The following is a 14506-nucleotide window of genomic DNA, read 5'->3' on the forward strand; positions in this document are numbered from 1 at the left end:
CTTCTCGATAGCTTTAAAATCCATCAGATCTCGAAGAAGTAGCACATGTACTCACTTTCCGGTGTGTCCAACCCAGGTCTCTCACATTGTTAGCTTAGGTCCCGTGATCGCGAAATCATAAACCACGAAACCCTTGGAGTGGGTTGGCATTCCTCAGGACCCTCTGAGCCGCATATTACAGAAGATCATCCGGGTAACTTTTTTGGACTGACGTTCACATGCATTTATCGTGTAAATGCCCATGACATCACTGATACTCTGTGGTGCTTCGGCCCGAGCGAGTAGAACGCCTTATTGCGGGGAAATCACAAAAATTCTGCGTGCGCACGTTTAGGCTTATCGATGTTACAACGGCGCTAATCTATATATCCAAATATCTCTCAACGCAGTGTGAAATTTTAGTTCGTGGGAGTTTAGCTGTTCCAGAAGAAGAGATCGGCTCGTTAGTCCTTACGATTGTTGCTGCCACGCAGATTCGCGACTTTGCGACAGATTGGATCATTCCGGTAAAAGTTGTGCAATTGGTAACACTATATCATCACCAGGTCACTATCCTAGATATAGTCAAGACAGGTATATTGTCAACGTTATAAGCGTGCTTCATGTCTCTGTCCAAGGAAGCTCCATTGCCGCCGTGGGGATATGCTTTGTCGGGTGCGGCCGGGGCTGTACTGGCAAACACCTTGGTTTACCCTCTAGATATGTATGCTGAAGCATTCTTAAGAGTGGTAGATTTATATGAACTTCTAGTGACTGGACCACAGAATCAAGACAAAACTCCAGGTTCAGAAGAAGCTCAGCAGTGCCGACACAGAGAATGGAATAGCGTGCGTATAATTTAGGCATCTTTCATGTACGATCTTTCATATTGACAATCTTATGTAGTAAGGGGGATGACGACTACTACGAGGGTACGTGGGATGCTTTCCTGAAGATTTATAGAAAGCGTGGTGTTGCAGCACTTTATAACGGTCTGCCCGGAGCGCTACTTGGTGTAGCGTCCACAAATTTTGCATATTTCTAGTAAGTTATCCAAGATCTACTAAATAAATGCGCTGGTGTATTAACTATCGGTCTTGTCAGTTGGTATGGGTTTTTGAGGAGCTCATATCAGAAGAAGATTCCCAATATATCAATCTCGATGGAACTCGTCATTGGTGCTGCTGCTGGTGCGTTAGCCCAGATATTCACGATCCCTGTAAGCGTCGTGACGACCCGTCAGCAGACTTCTGATGATGTGTCTACGTTATATCAGATTGGCAAAGAAGTAATCGGAGAGGATGGCATAACTGGTTTATGGCGTGGATTGAAAGCGTCATTGGTGCTTGTGGTTAACCCAGCCATTACGTACGGAACTTACCAGAGATTTCGAGAGTTGATATTCCGAAATAAGGTCCATCTTTCGGCTTATGATTCTTTTTGTATGCTTGACTGTGGTTCGCATTGATATGGATACTGACAGTTTTTAAGTTCTCGGTGCCTTATCGAAGGCGATGGCTACAATTGTTTCGCAACCCTTAATTGTTTCCAAAGTCATGCTTCAGTCGAAGCCCAAACTTGGAGAACCACGCCATAGGTCCTTTGTTGACGCTTTGGTATATTTAGCTAAGCATGAGGGTGTCCAAGGACTATTTAAAGGAATCGGTCCACAGATATCAAAAGGAATATTGGTTCAGGGTCTCCTATTTATGTTCAAAGATCGTAGGTTACATTTCATCTCTTTTAGATGCCGTACCTTCCAACCTCTCTAATCGTATCTTAGAAGTCGAACTTTTAATCCTCTTACTCTTCCGATTTGTACGAGCATCGCGAAAAAGGGTTATTCTCTTGAACTAGATGTCTAACATGTCCTGGAATTCTGAATATAGATTGCATTGGAAAATGATTTGTACATAAAACGTTGGTATCGTTTGTAATATCCAACACTAGGGATAGAACATCCTCGTATGCAATCTTACTGCAGTTGAGTTACATAATTGGAACCAAATTTAGTCTATTACTATACATCACGCATGTTTTATATTGCTTACAGACGGCAGTCACGATGAAGCTACCTCTTTTCTATTTCCCAAACAGCAATTGTTCTATCAAAGCCACCTAGAACGTCAGCTGAATACTCATCCACTGTTGTTATGGCGCAGCCCGACTCACCTGTGACCAAAACTTCACGTCCATCTACAATACCAGCAAACATTGCTTTCACTTTACCTTCGTGGTACTTCAATTCCACAGCAACATTGCCTGTTGATAACTCAATTCCTCTAATAATACCATCATCTCCATTGCACCAAACACCCTTAATTTGTCAGATATAGCTGCATCAAGCTAAGAATTATGCCTTATTACACGTACCGATCCATGTGGTCGCCAGCAAATTCTAGCACTAGAATAAGCATCCTGTGGCGCCTTAGTGAACACGTTTTTTAAAATTGTATCCACTCCTGACTGGAGCATCATGAATCTCATGTGTGGAACAGTAGAAGTAGCGACGCCTAAAAACTTGGACTGCATTGGTTCGAGAATAATATCCATTGCACAAAATGACACCCACGAATTACTGTCGGGATTCAAGTTATGGCGTGCAGCTTCGCTAAGTACTGGAAATAGTTTATAGTAGTACAAGAAGGTCGAGTCTCTTCGGGATACAATCAATCGCGGCGGTGTGCTTTCGATAGTTGTTTCCTTCTCCGGAGGTACAAATGCAATAGCCTCTGGACTGGTGGGGAAAGAAATCGTTCCTATCTTGTTAAATCTAAATGTAGGCTCGTCCGACCCTGTGTTCTCGATAGAATAGGCATTCACTTTTTTATCATATCCAGCAGTGGCAACATATTTCCCGTCCTTGGAACATTCAATTCGAACGAGGTACTTCATATGATCTTTGAGCTGGGTAATAACATCTCCAGTGGCAGGATTTGAGACCACGAGCCTACCATCCATACCTCCAGTCAGTAAGGTCGATTCATTAAGCACGAGTAATGTCAAGATTGGAGATGAGTGAAGATGTGTGTAGACTTTCAGCAATTCAAATGTATAGAAGTCGAATATTCTGAGAGAGCTGTCAGCTGAAGTGGAAATAATGCATGGTCTTGCGAAATCTGAAGAGAGATCATCCGTCGGTATTGATAGACTTGCAACCGATACAAAGAGAATATTCGACTCTGGTGATTGTTTGGGGAGGATAGACTTGAATTCCGGATATGGTACATGCCACTTATCTTCTTCGTTGTCAGCAAGGGTGACAGCGTCAAGATCTTGAGACAAGTCGAACAGTCTCTTCTGTTCGATTATGCTGAGAACATGTTAGATAGATAGCAATTAAGTTGTTAACAAGGTTACCTTTCAAGGGTGATTGAATGGTCCGATGGTATCATGTCATCCTCGAGACCGAGTTCTTCCTTGAACGCGTCCAGTGTCTACCAAAATCATTAGTCCAAATTCCATTGAGAAAGTTCGAAGCCAATCAGCAAATTACATTGTTATAGCCATTGTCTCGAAGATATCGAGCGACTAGGACATGGACGTTGTCTCTGGACGGCATTCTCTAACATGTATTGCGATTCTGACTTCTGAAGCTCCTATTAGTTTCAGGTGATGTGCTTCAGGTCATTACAATTGGAAACATTGCTCACCAGGCAATGTAGCCCGTTTTGGTTCTATCTGCATATATTGGGTGTGTAGTGGTAACAGTGTATATATACTCACGAAAGGAAGTCTTTATGGTGGAATTGAGTTCGATGGAGGTGGGCTCCCATCAAAGTCTGCAGATAAACAGGGTGGTAATCTCCCGGTGACGTATAATTTCAAGACCGTAGCTACAACTCTATTTGATCAAGCATATAACTATATAACTTCTATGTCTGCATCACAAATAGGGATGTAAAGTATACTCGCAATAGCAGCGATCGACTGACTGACGTCAAATTGGATTCATAAAATAATACAGCATTGATCCTAATATACAACACGAGACAAGAGCACAATAATTCATTACACTGGGCTACATTTTACACTCAATCGAACTCCAAATGGTGGGCCCTCTTTCGTCGTCGTCCTCCATTCTTGCCGTCGTTCTCCATCACGGATAACCTACTTGCGAAGTCCGACGCCTGGTCGCCATCATTCCCACCCTTTACTCCCAAGCGAACTGCAAGACTTAGACTAGATATATCACCACCACGTCGAGGAATCCCTCCATCACGAACGTGGTCTCCACTATCACCCCGATGCCGGTCAGGAGATAATGACCTTCTCCGAGGAGTGTCTCTCAGGCCGTGACGATCTATCCTTCTCGGGGACGAGCTAGAATCTCTTGCTGAAGGAATATAGCGGTCAATAGAACCAGCTTTCGCCCAGCTCTTACTAATAGGTGCATGTGTGTTCTTTAATACCGAAGGGAAGTCATCGTCGTTCTGGCGTCGCCGCGTATCCTTTAATACCGAAGGGAAGTCATCTTCGTCATTCTGGCGTCGCCGTCCACGGCTGAATTCCACCAAGTCCATATGCATAGGTTTCTCGGGCGACGCACTTCGTCGTCTAGTTCTTCTTGACCGCGTCTCTTGTCGCCTAAGTCTGGTTAAAATTTCGTCCGAATCGAAATCAGTAGCGTCTGCCAAGTAACATTACCTCTTTTCGTATAATTGCTCCCTTGGGTCACCATGAAATAAATAATATTTACTTCTCTCACGAGACCATTTCTCGTTAACTGATGTCAGTAGATGGTAGCAACATAGGGAATGGAGTGTTGAGTCCTACTTACCGTCTTACGATCACTCTGTAATGCCACGCGGACTTTTAAGGCATGCTTTCCATTCAGAGGATGGACTTTCGCGTTCCTCAATGCCGCTCCCTCTGGAGGCTGATCGTAATACTCAGCTTCCGATGTGAACGCTTCCAACGCCTGTTTTGCAGTGTCTTCACTGTCAAATACAAATAATACTGTGCTCGATGGTTAGCATTTGGTGTCCCAGTCCGAATATGAGATCAGAGTACCTGAACTATCATCAATCCATTCTATATTAGGAGCAACTTGTGGGAAATAATGCGATGCATATGACTTTACGTCATCTGTAGACATCTGATCAACACCATATAATAGTACAGCTTCTAGCCGCAAGAATACAGTTTCGGTGGGTTCAGACTGAGCCGCCTAGCCAGCAGTTAGTAATTTTACCACCAAATAGGAAAACCATGAACATTGTACCTGCTCTGTAGCACTAATATTCGCGTCTGAGTTCTGATCGATTTCCATTAGCCCGGCATCTTCTTGCAGTAATTCTGGATCATCAATGTTGATGTCAATGCCAACAGGAGGCTGAGCAGCCACGTCCATCATAGATGTAGCATTCGTTTCAGCACTCATACAGATACTTAGTTGACCAACCAGCTATCTAAGCACTTAGAAATAATGCCCACAATATGTACAATTTCCAAGCTTCGTTAATTGAAGTAATTTTGAAATCACCCTGGCGATGCAAGAGAGTAGTTAATGTTGTATCGGAAGCTCTATGATAAGCTTCTTGCCCTAGTAAGCTAAATAAACGTGCAAAAAACAAGCTGCCTCTTGATAGTATATTGTACCGAGCGGGTCTGCACCGACAAGCTAGTATTAAGTCTTATCCGAGGGTGGAGAGTTCGTTGGAAGTTAAGTGCCGTCATGTCAATTGGGTTAGGGCTGTCGCGGAAATTTGATTAAATCCAACTTGAATTCATCGCAACAAGCAGCCTGTCAACTTGACAACCTGAATTTTACCTAGGCACTCCACGAAAGCTAAGACAGCATGAGTGCAGCTGGTGAACTATTCCCATTAATCGAAAACCTGGAGAAAGAGATGGGCGAGCTGGAGTGCAGTCTTAAACCCATCATTGAGAATGGCGTAGCAGAATATGCCAACGACATGGCGCCAATAGACAAAGCAAAAGCCTATCTTTTGGCTTTATATGCTCTTAACTCTACCATATACTGTAGGTGAAATTCAACTATGATTATGTGCGCGATTCTGACCTCTTTGCGTCTAGCTACCTTGAAGATTGGAGAGATCAATACCAAGGATCATCAGATAATGATCGATATTCGGCGGGTCCAAACATACATGGCCAAAATAAAGAATGCCGAGGAACTATTTGCCGGTAGTAAGTCTCTTTGAGCTTTGTCAGGTTTAGCGATGCTGTGGTAACTAATCGCGTCTCAGGGCAATTACAATTGGATCGACAAGCTGCGGGACGATTCATTAAGCACGCACTAGCCGGCAATGAGGCATATGATGAGAGCAGAGCGCGCAAAAAGGCGAAGAGTTTGGAACAAGGACAGGCTCAAAATCTAATTCCTAAAAGGACAGTGTTGCTTGACTCTGATGGTAAACATGAAGTGGCCCCTGCTGTTGAGGAGCAGGTTACCAGATTCTTGAAAGTCTATAAAAATGCTGACGCAAGCGAGGATTCTACAGAGTCAAGCTCAGAGAAGAAGCACAAGAATAAAAGGCAAAAGAAAAGCAAGAAGGAAAACGGCACCGAGGAGAATTAGAGAGTGAAGTCGCGTTGTTGGTGGGGGAAGTAAGACTACCGATTGCATATGCTTGTTTTATGTGGTTTGGCGTTATATTTTGGCCAGTATTACAGGCGTCTTCGTCAAATGTTTACTTGTGAACATGTACGTATTATGAATTTGTAATGCCTTATTATACTGTCTGGATCCAAGGCATATGCTGCTCCAGTACCGATACAGAGCCCTCCAATACCAACTTGACTGTGTATTGTTGATGCAGCATGATAACCAGTTCACACCGAATAGTGGAATATGCCTTGTTGGAGCATACCAGACCGTTTTACACGTAATATCCAGGGGTCCTGCGATATGACTGCATTGCTGAGCACGCGTTTGATGGGATAGGGTTCTGTGACCGCGGCGACCTTTTTGCACTCTGAACAGCGCGCTTCACGCGTCGTTGCACTAGCGAAGTTGATTTTGATTTTGCTGAACGCGTCACACATATCGTTGCTATTTGAGATCCCTTTCTTCCGTATTCGCCTATATATTCATTAGAATTGTTAAATCATTGGAAGGCAGCAAACACGCGTATAGCTTTTCAAGATGGGGCAGTTAACGCGTATTGAGGTATCTAACTTCAAGTCATACAAGTCGACTCAGACTATTGATTTCGGGCCGTCTTATTTCACCAGTATTATTGGTCCTAATGGCGCTGGAAAAAGTAATATGATGGATGCAATTTCATTTGTGTTGGGTATCAAGAGCAGTCACCTTCGCAGCAGCCAGCTCAAAGACCTCGTATACCGAGGTAGGATCCTAAGTGAATCGAACGACGGGCCTACTCAAACTGGAAACGATCCTACTACAGCATCAGTCACTGCAGTTTATGTTAAAGATGATGGCGCTGAGATGCATTTGAAGAGATCGTGAGTATTTAGCAATGCGTTCGCTGGCCGGTAAAACTAAAAACGGTACTCTAGGATCACTATACAAGGTTCGAGCGAGTATCGTCTTAATGGCAAAGTAGTATCGGCTCTGGAATACTCCAGAGCACTCGAGGAAGAAAATATCCTGATTAAAGCTCGAAACTTTTTGGTGTTCCAGGGTGATGTTGAGGCTATCGCAGCTCAATCCCCGCGAGACCTGACGCGTCTGATCGAGCAAATATCGGGCTCGCTCGAATATAAAGCTGAATATGACAACCAAAAACTCGAACAGGAGAGAGCTACTGAAGCTTCCAATGCAGCATTTAGTAAAAAGCGCGCATATCATAGCGAAATAAAGCAATATCAAGACCAAAAAGCCGAAGTCGAGATCTACGAGGAGAAATTGGCCGAGAAGGTACGTTGGCACTTGACTTTAATAACAGGTCCGGTCTGACACACAACAAGGAATCAGCAATTATCACTCATATCTTGTGGAAGCTATATCATTACGGTCGCGTCATTGATACGAGCAATGTGCAAATTGACGTTTCTAATGACGAGCTTGAGCGCCTTCGATCCGAGCTGTCAGTAGCGCAAGCGTTATTAGACACTAGCAAGACCGAGCACGCGAAATCAGTTCGTCAATCGCAAAAGCAGATACGGGCTATCCGTAAAATTGAAAGGCTGATGGAGGAGAAGGCTACCAGCATGGTTCCTGTTGAGGAGAAAATTAAAGTCATAAACTCCAATGAGAAGCAACGTCTGGCAAGGCAGAGAGATATTTTGACAGATTTTAAGAGACAAGAAGCGACTGTTTCTCAGCTAAAGCAAGATATCAACAGCATCGATAAGGCTGTACAACAGTTTGAGGAACAACAGCAACATTCCTCTCGAGAGTCGGGAATATCGTTGAGTGAAGTCGACTTACAAGAATACTCGCGTCTGAAGGAGACTTTTAATCGACAAGCTGCCAAGGAGAATGGACGTTTAGATAATTTACTTCGCCAGAAGAGGACAGATGAAGATAGCTTGTCTACTTTTCGCAGTAAAATAGATGAGTATAGGAAACAAAAAGCCCGTCTTGAAGAAGAGATTGTAGATCTCACCGCTAGACATGATCAGGTACATATCGCATTGCGACAGATTTGGCCGCTTATTAATAATCGTTGTAGACATCCGCCCGCATCAACCATGACCTTCAGGATTTAGCCTCCAAGAAGCAGCAACTAAACGACATCGTATCTGAACGACTTCAGCAAACGGCGGAAGAACAGGAGATCAACGAAAAGCTTCAGAAATGTGTTAATGAGTTAATTGATGTCAATGCCGATCGGCGAGAGTCTGAGCGGGAATTACGACTGAAAGAGACCATTTCGTCCCTCAAGCGTCTTATTCCTGGCGTTCGTGGACGCGTTTCTGATCTTTGCAAGCCAAAGCAACGAAAATACGAGACTGCTATGATTACTGTCCTTGGCCGCAATATCGATGCTGTGGTCGTCGACACGCAGAGAACTGCCAGTGATTGTATTACATACCTGCGGGAGCAGCGCGCGGGTATTTCAACATTTATACCCCTAGACTCCGTTATAATTAAGCCGATTTCCACCAGCTTACGAGGAATGCACAAGCAGATGCGATTGGCGATTGACACGATTGACTTCGACCCTTCCAATGAACGTGCAATGCAATACGTTTGCGGCAATTCCGTTGTTTGTGACGACTTGGATGTTGCAAAGTATATCCGCTGGGAGAAGGCCATCGATGCAAAAGGTAAGATGAGATGATAAGAACCTCTATTAGGCTAGATTGATTTCTAATTACACATATATGCAGCGGTCACGCTGGATGGTTCTGTTATCCATAAGGGCGGTTTGATGACCGGTGGACGGAGTAACACGACGCAGAATAGGAAATGGGAAGATCAGGCTGTCAAGGGCGAGTAGCCTCGACATTTGCAGATGGATGTTAATTGTTAATGATTACTTAGGTCTACAAAAGCTTAAGGAGAATTTGCTGACGGAGTTAGCCGAATTGGCCAAGAACAAGCACATTCTTGGAGTGGAAGATGCGTTGTCAGGAGACATCGATGGACTTGAGCAACGTTTAGGTTTCGAGAGAGAACAACTCGTAAGTAGGGCCTGAATTTTCTATTGGTTTCTTATGATTAATATATCTATAGGCTGTAATCAAGCGGACTTTGCAAGGTCGGCAGAGTGAGCTGGAATTTGTGGACGAGCATCTTCATGACCTGGTACCTAAGCTTAATGAAGCCGAGATAAATTTTGAAAGAACTCACCTGCAAGCATCGGAGCTTGAAACGAACGTGAGAAATATTGAGAATGAACTATTTTCAAGTTTTTGCAGGAAAATCGGTGTCACCAGTATTCGCCGATACGAAGAATTTCAGGGATTAATGGCTCAAGAAATTTCAATGAAGAGACTTGAGTTTACGTCTCAGAAGACCCGGTTAGCAAACCAGTAAGTGACCTCAACTTCCGCTTCAGCAGAATGTCGTACTGATTTGATAGGCTCCGATTTGAACAGGAGCGACTCAACGAAACTGCCGAACGACTTAATAATATCACGTCTACAATGACGCGGGAGCGGCAGCTGATTAATCAACTTCAGGCTGAAAAAGCAGCTATTAAAGAAGAGATCGATATACTCCAGGCAGAGATGGCAACGCTCAACGAAGACTGTAACAAACATAGGGATATTGTCGCTGAGAAAAGCGAAGAACTCGCAAAGAACCGCGCGGAAGTGCAGAAAGTTACGAAGAACATCGAAAAGCACTCTAAGGAGATGGCTGCTTTGGTAAGCGCTTTGTGTGCTACATTATTCTACTCTAACCTCTGTCACAGCAAGAGGAGTTGGAAAAGACATACTCTCTTCGAACTGGTATTTTGCGTAATTGCAAACTTGAAGGAATTAACATTCCATTACTGGAAGGATCGCTTGCCGATATCCCAATTGGGGAAGAAGCTGTAACAGATAACCGGATGCAGGTGGATGAAGATTCTGCAGCATCACAACTTGTACAGACAATTGAAGACTTCGGAATCACGATTAACTTTGACTCGCTAGATCCCGAACTTCGAGAGGTAGGGCAGGCCCATGCAAGCGCTTTATGTTAAACTAACTATGGCTGGCAGAACGGACGCCACGATGTCGAAGAAACCTTATTGGATAAGATTCGGATTTTAACATCAGAGATGGAAACGATGACTCCTAACATGAAAGCTGTTGAACGGCTAGAAGAAATCGAGGGTAGGCTCGATGACACAGAGAAAGAGTTCGATAAGGCCAGAAGAGACGCAAAGAATTCCAAAGATTCCTTCAACAGCATTAAGGAGAAAAGGTCCGTTTAAACCTTGAATTTAGTATAATCGCATGTCCATTAACGCACAGTAGGCTTGATTTGTTCAATAAGGCTTACACTCACATATCAGAACAGATCGACAAGATTTACAAAGAGTTGACCAAGAGCAAATCCTTCCCACTGGGCGGTACAGCATATCTTACAGTGGAAGATCAAGACGTAGGTGAATGTTTTATTATTATGCTTGACCTTTCTGATAGCACCAGGAACCGTATTTGGACGGCATTAAGTACCATGCTATGCCACCAATGAAACGTTTTCGCGATATGGAGCAATTATCGGGAGGAGAAAAGACTATGGCAGCTCTTGCACTTTTATTTGCTATACACTCCTACCGCCCTTCTCCATTCTTCGTTTTGGATGAAGTCGATGCCGCGCTGGATAACGCTAATGTGGCTAAGATTGCGAATTATATCCATGACCATGCTGGTCCAAGATTTCAATTTATTGTTATTAGTTTGAAAAACGCATTGTTTCAGCGATCCGATGCACTTGTTGGAATCTACCGAGCTCAAGTAGAGAATAGTTCTCGCGCTTTGACGTTAGACGTAAGTCGCCTATGATTCCAATTTGTATTTGAAGCTAAGCTAAAATTGGAAATATAGCTCAAGGCATATCCAGAATGAGTTTATCCACAACGTATTCTGTCAATCGGTTGTTTATGTTTCTACAATTAGCTTTGTATTTTTAGGCTCTTATGGAGGCTCAGGACTAATATCAGGCGTCGTCGCAGTGAGTAAATGCATATAATTGTACATGACCTCCTTCTTCCACGATTGCGGACTTACATTTGTAAGAAGCGTTTTTATATCCACTTGTCCCTCAGGATGGGAAGCAATCTAATAAGATTATATGACCGAGTATCAAACGCGCACTGTTCTGTGTAAGAATGCAGGAATGTGTTCTGGCCAGAAGATGTTCCTGAGATATTAGCGAGGTTCCGCAACTATATTTGAGCTTTGATTTTACCGAGCGCGTACGCAACCCTAACCCTGTAGATTTGTAAATATACAAAGCCAAATTTACGAGAATTTCATGATCAGAAGTAAAACCTTAAAGTCAAATTTAGGAAATCTTTTAAGGTTAGCTTTTTTAGCCTTAAATGGCGACATGTGAACCTTCTTCAATGGTAGTTGTAGCGCTCTGGCCGCACTCCGACGCGCTTCCTTCTCCCATTAATTTATAGATATCGGTCTTGTACTCCGCGTCAAGCCACCTATAGACCCCGAATTGGAGACAGTTGATCTTGCTAACTGTGACTTGTTTGATAACGTGCAAGTTGTGGACAATCGAAAACCAGTCGTGGGCGCTAACCAGGTCCGTAGTCCGAGTCTATTTGCCGGTGTCGTAAATTTACATCGTAAAATTATAATGATGCGGACAGCGCAATTGAAATTTACGAAACCAGTCTTGTGCAAGGGTTTCATGAGGCCAAATTTGCTTTACTTTTAAGGTTGGCGTAGCCTTAAACGGCTATGCGAAATTCTAGCTGCACTCGACTTCTTCAAGACTTGTTTGGTGTTGGGCCGAATGCATCCCGTGGCACCATCTTACCATTAAATACAACCCTCGGATATAATTTGCCTCATACGCGAACTTGGATTTTTGGTCTCAACGTGTCCTACCTCCTATCGACGGCGAGTTGGGTTGCTGTTTACAGCCTGAGTCTAGCGGCTGCGAATTTTCAAAATTACCCAACCTCACTTGGACAAGGGTTTTGCGTGCCGCAAAAATCGTTGCTGAACCTGGCTTAATTCTATTACTGTATGACATATGGGCATCGTGCGGCTGCGAAAAATTATTTTGTTGAACACGATTTTGTACCGCCGTCAAAAGTCGACAGCGCACATAAACTTTTATATACCCCAACCCTCTCGAAGTACGTGTCGGTGCAGGGCACAGCCCTACACTTCGGAGAGAACAGTCACGCAGCCCTGGCAGCAAGTACGATAACCACTATGCACTGGATAGTGATGAAATTTGGGTAGTGGATTTACTGAGCCTACCTCCCTTTGTTATAACAGTAAGTGACAGCAATAATTAACAACAATGCCGCCAAAGGTAAGTGAATTGACGCGATATTTATCATTGGATTAGTGATGTGCGCTTTATGTGATACTAATAAATATGTAGTTCGATCCCAACGAGATTAAGATCATCTACTTGAGAGCTACCGGTGGGGAGGTCGGTGCCTCTTCAGCCCTTGCTCCTAAGATTGGTCCCCTTGGATTGGTTAGTACCGCTATAGCTGAATATATGATATTACTGGAATATGTGGCTAACAATTATATAGTCGCCCAAGAAGGTTGGAATATGTAGTTATGCGATTGCGAGGAAATGTTAACGTGGAAAATGTCCAGGTTGGTGAAGATATCGCCAAGGCCACGACCAAGTTCGTAAGTCAGCACAGTTGCTAGTCGCTCTATATTGGATGGGATTAACTTGTGCGAAATAGAAAGGTATCAGAGTCACCGTTCAGCTTACCATCCAAAACCGACAGGCGCAGGTTGCTGTTGTTCCTGCTGCCTCATCCGTACGTATAGACGAACGACCGAGAGGAAATCGATCAATATCTAATCAGGCTACAGCTTGTCATTACTGCCTTGAAGGAGCCCCCAAGAGATCGTAAGAAAGATAAGAACGTGAAGCACAGCGGCAACATCCCTCTCAGCGAGATTATTGACATAGCGCGACAAATGAGATCCAAGAGTCTTGCTAAGGAGCTGAGTGGAACCGTGAAGGAGGTTTTGGGAACTGCTCAGTCTGTTGGCTGCAGAGGTATTGTTAAGTGTATTTATTGTTTATTATGAGATGGTGACTAATTTCGTAATAGTTGAGGGCCAGAACCCCCACGATATCATGTATGCTCGATTTTGATTGCGTTCCATCATTATGAGCGAGTGAATACTAACAGTAATTTTAGCGACGGTATCAATAGCGGTGATATTGAGATTCCAGAGGAATAGATGCTATACTAGGTTAAATCAAAATTTCGAATGGTTCTATGGTCTTTGGCGTGGGAATAATTGTATGTATATTTGATGGAGAAAATATAAAATATGCGTGAAAGATCAATATCAAGTCCCAGATCAGGGCCATTCGGCATGAATGTGTTCGCTGATGCAGCAATATTTTGTTTGCCAACACTCTGGTGCACGATTGAAACGCCATTTTGTGCGTTTTCATATGTATCGTGCACCTATTTTGGTGCAAACTAGAAAGAGTAGTAGATCGTGCTTCTTACTCACCGCGTTATCCTTCTGTCGCTTGACGTGGATATCAGAGGTCCATCTTTGAAGCATATATACATGTAACTATTGATACCAATTGTTTAATCCAGGCTCATCGTTATAGTTACGCATTTTTGTATCGAAGAGGAAGTATACGGGAATAGAATTATTCTGAAGCCAGATACTGAGCTTGCAGATTATATCAATCGAAATATCTACCTATGCAGGAGTTGTACCAGTGTAGTGTATCGTAGTGAAGTTGTAGAGGATAATGACTTTTCTCAAACTAATTCATTGTTCCCGAATCCGGATGCACACATGCAGAGCAAACAGATATCATATGATACTATCTCTACATATACTTAATCAATATGTCATATAGCCAAATAGCGCCATTAGCAACAGATTTGCTGAAACTTGAATCTGCTGTATTAGGCTATGTTCTGAATCATAAGAATATTAGCACCGTCGCAGAGTTGCCAGC

At 43.4% G+C, this 14506-nt stretch overlaps 6 protein-coding genes across 6 annotated transcripts; 4 read left to right on the forward strand and 2 right to left on the reverse strand.

The window, feature by feature from the left end:
• The first annotated feature begins 246 nt into the window (after positions 1-246).
• Positions 247-2010, forward strand: V1508DRAFT_373260 (mitochondrial carrier domain-containing protein). Its single transcript, XM_066937529.1, has 6 exons — positions 247-703; positions 765-827; positions 886-1023; positions 1084-1421; positions 1471-1701; positions 1763-2010. Exons 1-6 carry the CDS (start codon positions 603-605, stop codon positions 1834-1836), a joined length of 945 nt encoding a protein of 314 aa, XP_066794626.1. The 5' UTR covers positions 247-602; the 3' UTR covers positions 1837-2010.
• V1508DRAFT_421018 (WD40-repeat-containing domain protein) lies at positions 1851-3763 on the reverse strand. Its single transcript, XM_066940823.1, has 5 exons — positions 3476-3763; positions 3340-3416; positions 2353-3292; positions 2152-2296; positions 1851-2097 (listed from the first exon to the last, which is right to left on the reverse strand). Exons 1-5 carry the CDS (start codon positions 3539-3541, stop codon positions 2051-2053), a joined length of 1275 nt encoding a protein of 424 aa, XP_066794627.1. The 5' UTR covers positions 3542-3763; the 3' UTR covers positions 1851-2050.
• On the reverse strand, positions 3764-5613 carry V1508DRAFT_421020 (uncharacterized protein). The gene is made up of 5 exons (XM_066940824.1): positions 5204-5613; positions 4993-5149; positions 4760-4938; positions 4627-4697; positions 3764-4566 (listed from the first exon to the last, which is right to left on the reverse strand). Exons 1-5 carry the CDS (start codon positions 5360-5362, stop codon positions 4014-4016), a joined length of 1119 nt encoding a protein of 372 aa, XP_066794628.1. The 5' UTR covers positions 5363-5613; the 3' UTR covers positions 3764-4013.
• Positions 5614-5726: 113 nt separating this feature from the next.
• On the forward strand, positions 5727-6930 carry V1508DRAFT_373268 (uncharacterized protein). Its single transcript, XM_066937530.1, has 3 exons — positions 5727-5964; positions 6019-6132; positions 6192-6930. The coding sequence occupies exons 1-3, from the start codon at positions 5781-5783 to the stop codon at positions 6521-6523; spliced, it is 630 nt and encodes a 209-aa protein (XP_066794629.1). The 5' UTR covers positions 5727-5780; the 3' UTR covers positions 6524-6930.
• A 7-nt stretch (positions 6931-6937) lies between these two features.
• On the forward strand, positions 6938-11655 carry V1508DRAFT_421026 (RecF/RecN/SMC protein). The gene is made up of 13 exons (XM_066940825.1): positions 6938-7413; positions 7468-7828; positions 7879-8535; positions 8586-9183; positions 9247-9348; positions 9401-9540; positions 9593-9891; positions 9942-10227; positions 10275-10514; positions 10566-10771; positions 10825-10951; positions 10999-11340; positions 11398-11655. The coding sequence occupies exons 1-13, from the start codon at positions 7091-7093 to the stop codon at positions 11416-11418; spliced, it is 3702 nt and encodes a 1233-aa protein (XP_066794630.1). The 5' UTR covers positions 6938-7090; the 3' UTR covers positions 11419-11655.
• A 1103-nt stretch (positions 11656-12758) lies between these two features.
• Positions 12759-13868, forward strand: V1508DRAFT_421031 (60S ribosomal protein uL11). Its single transcript, XM_066940826.1, has 8 exons — positions 12759-12853; positions 12926-13024; positions 13086-13097; positions 13153-13188; positions 13248-13325; positions 13381-13570; positions 13626-13653; positions 13716-13868. Exons 1-8 carry the CDS (start codon positions 12842-12844, stop codon positions 13756-13758), a joined length of 498 nt encoding a protein of 165 aa, XP_066794631.1. The 5' UTR covers positions 12759-12841; the 3' UTR covers positions 13759-13868.
• Positions 13869-14506: the final 638 nt, after the last annotated feature.

The sequence above is a fragment of the Lipomyces doorenjongii genome (genome assembly GCF_038497915.1).
Source record: "Lipomyces doorenjongii strain NRRL Y-27504 unplaced genomic scaffold V1508scaffold_41, whole genome shotgun sequence".
NCBI lineage: Eukaryota > Fungi > Ascomycota > Lipomycetes > Lipomycetales > Lipomycetaceae > Lipomyces > Lipomyces doorenjongii.